The sequence below is a fragment of the Phoxinus phoxinus genome (assembly GCF_949152265.1).
Source record: "Phoxinus phoxinus genome assembly, chromosome: 14".
NCBI lineage: Eukaryota > Metazoa > Chordata > Actinopteri > Cypriniformes > Leuciscidae > Phoxinus > Phoxinus phoxinus.
The window spans coordinates 22,703,998-22,709,997 of NC_136889.1; the positions used below are offsets into that span (position 1 = coordinate 22,703,998).

The 6,000-nt window shown below is 37.7% G+C and overlaps 1 protein-coding gene across 2 annotated transcripts in view; it reads right to left on the minus strand.

The window, feature by feature from the left end:
• slc35f3b (solute carrier family 35 member F3b) overlaps window positions 1-5,691 on the minus strand; it is an 82,338-nt gene extending 76,647 nt beyond the window's left edge. Inside the window, exons 1-2 of one of the 2 annotated variants that reach the window (XM_079636419.1) lie at window positions 5,538-5,691; window positions 3,788-4,002 (exon numbers count right to left, since the gene is read on the minus strand). In XM_079636419.1, the coding sequence (XP_079492545.1) occupies window positions 3,788-4,002; window positions 5,538-5,629 (307 nt within the window). In that variant the 5' untranslated portion in view covers window positions 5,630-5,691. Of the gene's footprint in view, window positions 1-3,787; window positions 4,028-5,537 lie in introns of those variants that run through there. The other variant, XM_079636420.1, reaches the window with a different exon arrangement.
• Between the last annotated feature and the right edge of the window lie 309 nt (window positions 5,692-6,000).

The window sequence follows — 6,000 nt, forward strand, 5'->3', positions numbered from 1 at the left end:
CGGTAAGTGCTGTGCAAGAAATAGCATGGTTACAACCCAAAGGTTATGGGAAAAATGTCTCTCAATCTTACTCACAGTGAATCTCTTTCATTCACACACACACAGGAGACAGACAGACACACACACACACACACACACACACGCGCGCGCACACACACACACACACACACACACACACACCAATGTTTCTTAAGCACCACAATCAGTATATTATAATGATTTCTGAAGAATCATGTAATGAAAACTGGAGTAATGGCTGCTGAACATTAGTCTTTGCCATCACATGAATGTGGACTATCGCAGTGTAACCATAATTTTTTTAAACATATTACGTAAAATAGAAAACTGTTACCTTCCATAGATACTCCCCCGCTGCCAATCAAGCTTCCCGCCAACATTTAAAAGTCAACTTGACTTCTCTGTTGCTCTTGTGTATCGTTCTTATCGTTAGTTGTTTGTTCTATGACAGTCTTAAAGTTGTTTTGTTTTTGCGCATAAAAAGTATTCTCGTCACTTCATAAACTTAAGGTTGAACCACTGTAGTCACATGGACTATTTTAACATTGTCTTTACTACCTTTCTGGGCCTTGAAAGTGGTTTATGGAGGGGTCAGACTTAGGTCACTTTTTCAAAAACTCTTCACACAGTTCTCCTAACCAACTTTCAGCTCGACACAGCAGTTACTTTCACATTCAAAACGCACTAAAACGGCCAAATCACTTCATACATGTCTCAAATCAACACATTCTTCCATAACACCAGCAAAGGTTGACAGCCAACAAACACACTTTATCACCCAAAAAACAATGACCTAAAAACACTAACAACAGGAGCATTATACAATGTTTTCCTCTGTAAATGCGTTCTTTCTTCTACATCTCTACTATTTAGAATTCACTGCAATATAGGTTACTAGAATGAGTCAGACATGATGCAGTATGCTTCAATATTTTATATATTTTATGTCTTTTTGTTTTGCACTGAGTAATTCCAAAGTACAAACCTTTGTCTACACACCATCCGCCGATACAGATACAATAGGAATCAGCTGCGGTTGGTCCAATTGTTTTTATACCATTTAATTTTTAGATTCAAAATATATTTCATTACAATATTACTGTAGAAATGTGGCACATTGCTGTCTTATTGAGTTTTGTATTATGTTATTGTTTTAAACTTAAGTTTGACAGTTTTGAAAACAGTTTGTAAGCATGATCAGATTGGCCTGTAGGTACACATGAGTTTTGACGGTTATTGTGTCGAAGTGAGAATATAATTAATGTAATTTGAAAGATGTAGTCATTGAATGCAATTTATGCCAAATGATAAATGATCCACAGTTTAGCCCACATATACTTCTGTTGCTCTCACTGTGTGAAGAGTTTTGAAAAAGTGACCTAAGTAAATATTGAGAAATGTGTCCTAGAGACTGTAACAATTTTGGGTGAACTAACCCTTTAACCCTACAACTTTTAGTTTTCCATCTTGTTTGGGTATTGTTTTGCTACTTTTCCCCTTTAGTTTTCTTTCTGCTTTTTGATGGCATTGTTCTCAGATTAAATGTCACGTGACTTACATAGAGCGACACCTAGGTAACTCGATGTATATATACTGTATACACCAAGTAAGAAAGTGAACGCTACACTCTGTATGGTTAGTATTTGTTAGTTAGAGTTAGTTATGGCTTTTGATGCTGAAGAGTTGAATTCTTTTCTTTTCTTTTCTTTTCTTTCTTATTAGTTAGGTTAGAGGTTAAGTTAGACTGAGTTTTGTTCTTTTCTTTGGCGTCACTTTTCTCTTGGGATTACTTATTTATCTGATATTGCTTTGAACTGTACATTTTTGCTTATTTTTCTTTGCTTATGTTCATCATCATTATTATTACTATCATCCACACTTCTTTGTATATTTATTTTCACTTATGTACAATAAATCACATTTTTGTTTCACATTACTTCGTTTCATTGCATTGTACTTGTCTCTTTCCATCACCATCACTCCAAATTTTATCATAACCTCAATGTTACTACTTCTGACCCTATAAGAGGTCGTAACATTAATGAACTGTGAACATCGGATAACTTTCCTGAGGTAAATACAATGTTAAGTGACATTGTTCACAAGCTGTTCTTGTTATTGACATCTTTCTGTATCATAAACTGTATCCACACTGCCACTTGAACCGAGGTTATTCATAGGGTCAAACAGAGCCTGCTTCTCACAAAAAACATTGCAGTCTGATATAAAATCGGCCCTTATTATTGGCTGTTTTTAAACAATTGGCAGACATTGTAATGTACAGTATTTGTGCATTGCGTAATAATTATGTATCCCTATAGTTATTCTAAAATATCATAATATTATACATTAAAACATTTTTACTGTATTTTTTATCAATACAACTCCACTCTCCACTTGAGTGTGGACTTTTCCCCGAGTTTCAGTTTATTCAGGTCCCTCATCTCCTCTTTATTAAGCTAAATTGCCTCCAATGTACTAAAGCCTTCCCTAATCACAGTTCATTTCTACTACTTTCAATTTCATGGCTGCCTTTGCAGTAAATACACCAAATGAGCATCACACAAGGAAATGAGAACTCTGAATTATGCATGTAAACTTGACATTCAACAGTAACAGCAGTGCTATTTGATAAACACTGATTATGCAATTTTACAGTACAAAGTGACTTACCGTAATCATACTATTTTCCCCATCATTTTTATATGGCATTTTTTAAATATAGGCCTATATATAAAATACAACGGTGTGGCTTAAGAGTCCAAATACTTTTTTGGGGCCAATGTGTTGACAAATGGCTCTACTGAAAAAAAGTTAAATATATTTTGTCAAAGTATCATGTGTTTTCAAACAAAAGCATTTCTTAGTGTGTCCCAATGAAAGGTCATTCAGGTGATGTTTTAAAAGAGACAGAAAACAGCCTCTCCAGGCATTACTGTGCCTGTTTCTAGTTGGTTCCAAACTAAGCATATACTGTACAGTTCCTTTATCTAGAGGGAACATTCACACTAAAGGGGATAAATGATCGGGACAAGAAGCTCTTCTCTATATATCCGTGAAGCAAAAAAACACAAACCTTGCCTTTGCCAAGATAGTGCGCATGCCTTTCAAAGTTATGGTTAATTTAAAGGGATTTATGCATCATCAAATAACTCAAATGCCCCATGCAATATTTGCAATCATTCACTGCACCTTCTGCCGATCAATCAATCATACATAAATTCTTATGGAACACATAATCAAAGCGTCAAAATTCACAGCCTGATTGCATCTTGCGCTGTCCGTCCAAAAGAAAAGGAAGAAAAAGTCTCCTCCTCGAAATCTCCATCTCTCAATCTTATCTCCAAGAGAGCAATGAGATCAAACGGAGAGCAAATCAATATGCTGCTTAAGTCTCCAGCTTCTTAGATGTTTCTCTTGAGAAAAAGACCCCAGAAATCTCACATGTGCCTCTCATTTCAGAAGAAATTTCAACAATTATCAACACCTAAGACTAAAGTCAGAGACCTCAATTTGAACTCAAACATTCTCAAATACTCCCAATACCACATAATCTGATGCTATAATTGACATTCATTTTGTAGCTCTATTTTCTTGTTGCATGTCAACAATTATCTCCAAAAGAGACATCTGATACTCCATCTAATCAGCTCTGGGCGGGAAATAACCCTCAAAATAATAAAAATGCTCCTCTGAGAGCACCTCAGCACCTTGATGGTTCACAACTGTTCATCACAACAATATCAATGGGTAAAAATAAGTTGCTTACTCTTATAAACGGCATTCCAGGGCTGGTAGCCATAATAGCCCGTGATTCTCAAGATCCTCTCCTCGATGGACGCGCTGTTGATGTCCTCAACTGATCGAGATGACTTCAGGTCCTCTTTGATCGATTCATCCACCACCAGGTACTTGAGCTGGCGAAGTTGGGGGCTGATGTCGGACAGCCTTCTGGGACTCACCTCGGGCGATCTACGCATTCCGCTGGAGACAAGAACACAAAGTTGGAATCGCGTTGGCTTCGAGCGAGGGTGAGGTGTGCCAGTGAGAGCGTGGCACAGAGATTAAACCTTCTCATTACATTGGGATTCGAATAGTCCACCTCTTTAAATAGATGATAGAGTGCTTCTCAAACACTTCGCGTAAAACGGCTTCCGAGCGCGCAGCCTGTCCGGTGCGTAAAGAGGGTGGATGCGTGAATCTTCACCCTTCACTGGCGTTACGAGCGGAGGAGGCAGAGCGGCAGAGATGAGAGATGATAACCAGACATGACTGCTGCTCCGTACAGAGTAACCTCTACTGGTACAGTAGGCCACGATTCATTTGGAGGAAGTATAGATGTACAAATGTGCATTTATTATGTCTCAACTAATTAAATCTGCGTCGAAGGCCGCTTTTTCAGTTACGCTCAAAACTCAAAGATCGAGTGAGAATTAGCCAACAAAGGGTTAAAGGGAAGTTTGGGGGGTAATAAATAATTTTTTTTTTTTTTTAGTAGAGTTGTCTATATTAAAAATAATACGGAAAATAACAGTTATAACGTAAATCTATCAACAAAATCTAAATCAAACTAAAATCAGAACGCGCAATTTTTGCACGTCATTTAGTCTACGCGTGGAAGTTGCGGTCCTTACTATAGCAACGCAACGTTAGAGCCTATACTGCGCATGGATTTTCTATCAGAATTGTTAAAAATAGTATATCATACAAACGACATGTTGCGTGTAGTTGAACAATTAAAACAATTAAGATAAAATGTTTAGTAGGAATAAATACATATATAGCCTACAGGCCTATGACTACAACATATGCTACATTGAATCATGCAGCTGATCACGTTCAGATGAGGCTGGCAGTTGCATTCGTAAAACAGATAAGACCAAACTGAATTTGCATTACTAAATAAATAGTCTAAATATCAGACCTTGACAGCTTATGACAGTCGTATGCTGCGGTCTATGGCCACCGGGAGGCGTGCGCGATTCCGCTTTACGCACCAAATACACTGACGCTCCTTTCACATATGGAACAATTAACGACACTGCTGGTACGTCCTTCTGATACCCCGCGTTAACAAGCTATCTTACATATAAATTATAATATACTGAGTCCTTTGAAAGTGTTTTTCTTTCATTTTTTTCTTTCAAACGCGTTTGGCGTTACATTTACAGTCTCCAGTGAATAGAATCCGCTATATTTGATGTCTAGATAGACTAAATAAAACGGCATGAACTTTTAAGACAGATTAATAACTATGAACTTTAACGTCTGCCCTATAGCCTAATTATAAATAGATAGAATACCCAGATGCGCATGAGACGCGGATCGCCATTAATAGACTTGTGCGTAATGAACTCAGTAGTTAGTTTTTTATCATTGTCATCACTGAGGCGGACTATAACTGGGCTTTATTTTTTCTCAGTCTCTGAATAGAAAACCAGCTACTGATGCTGAGTAAATTTTCTGCATCTCAACACAACACATTATATTCATGCATAGGTGCTTTGTAAAATTCTTACATGGGTATCAGGGTGGTCGGGGGTCCCAGGTAACACATGCAGTCCCTCCGGGGAGGTCCGAGCCTGTCTCCATCTCCATACATGATCCCCATGAATGACAGTAGATCACTGCTCACACGCACAGAGACACACGGACTGGAATAGTCCGCCCACCACTCTCACACACACTCCAGCCGTGGCATTTACAGATTTTCAGATAGTATGAACTGTCACACCTTCAACTGTTTTTCAGAACCACAGCGCCATCTGACGGCGAATGCCGTTTCGTGCTGCATGTTTTAATGGGTTGTAGAGCTTTATATCGTAGATCGTATTTTCAATATATCACTTTATAATAGATTTACATAGGCATATACCATTACCAATAATACCATATACTCCATATACCATATACTCCATGTTCTAGGGACATTCTTTTTATGTTTTATTTTTTACAACCATAAAATAATGTACCTACAATATC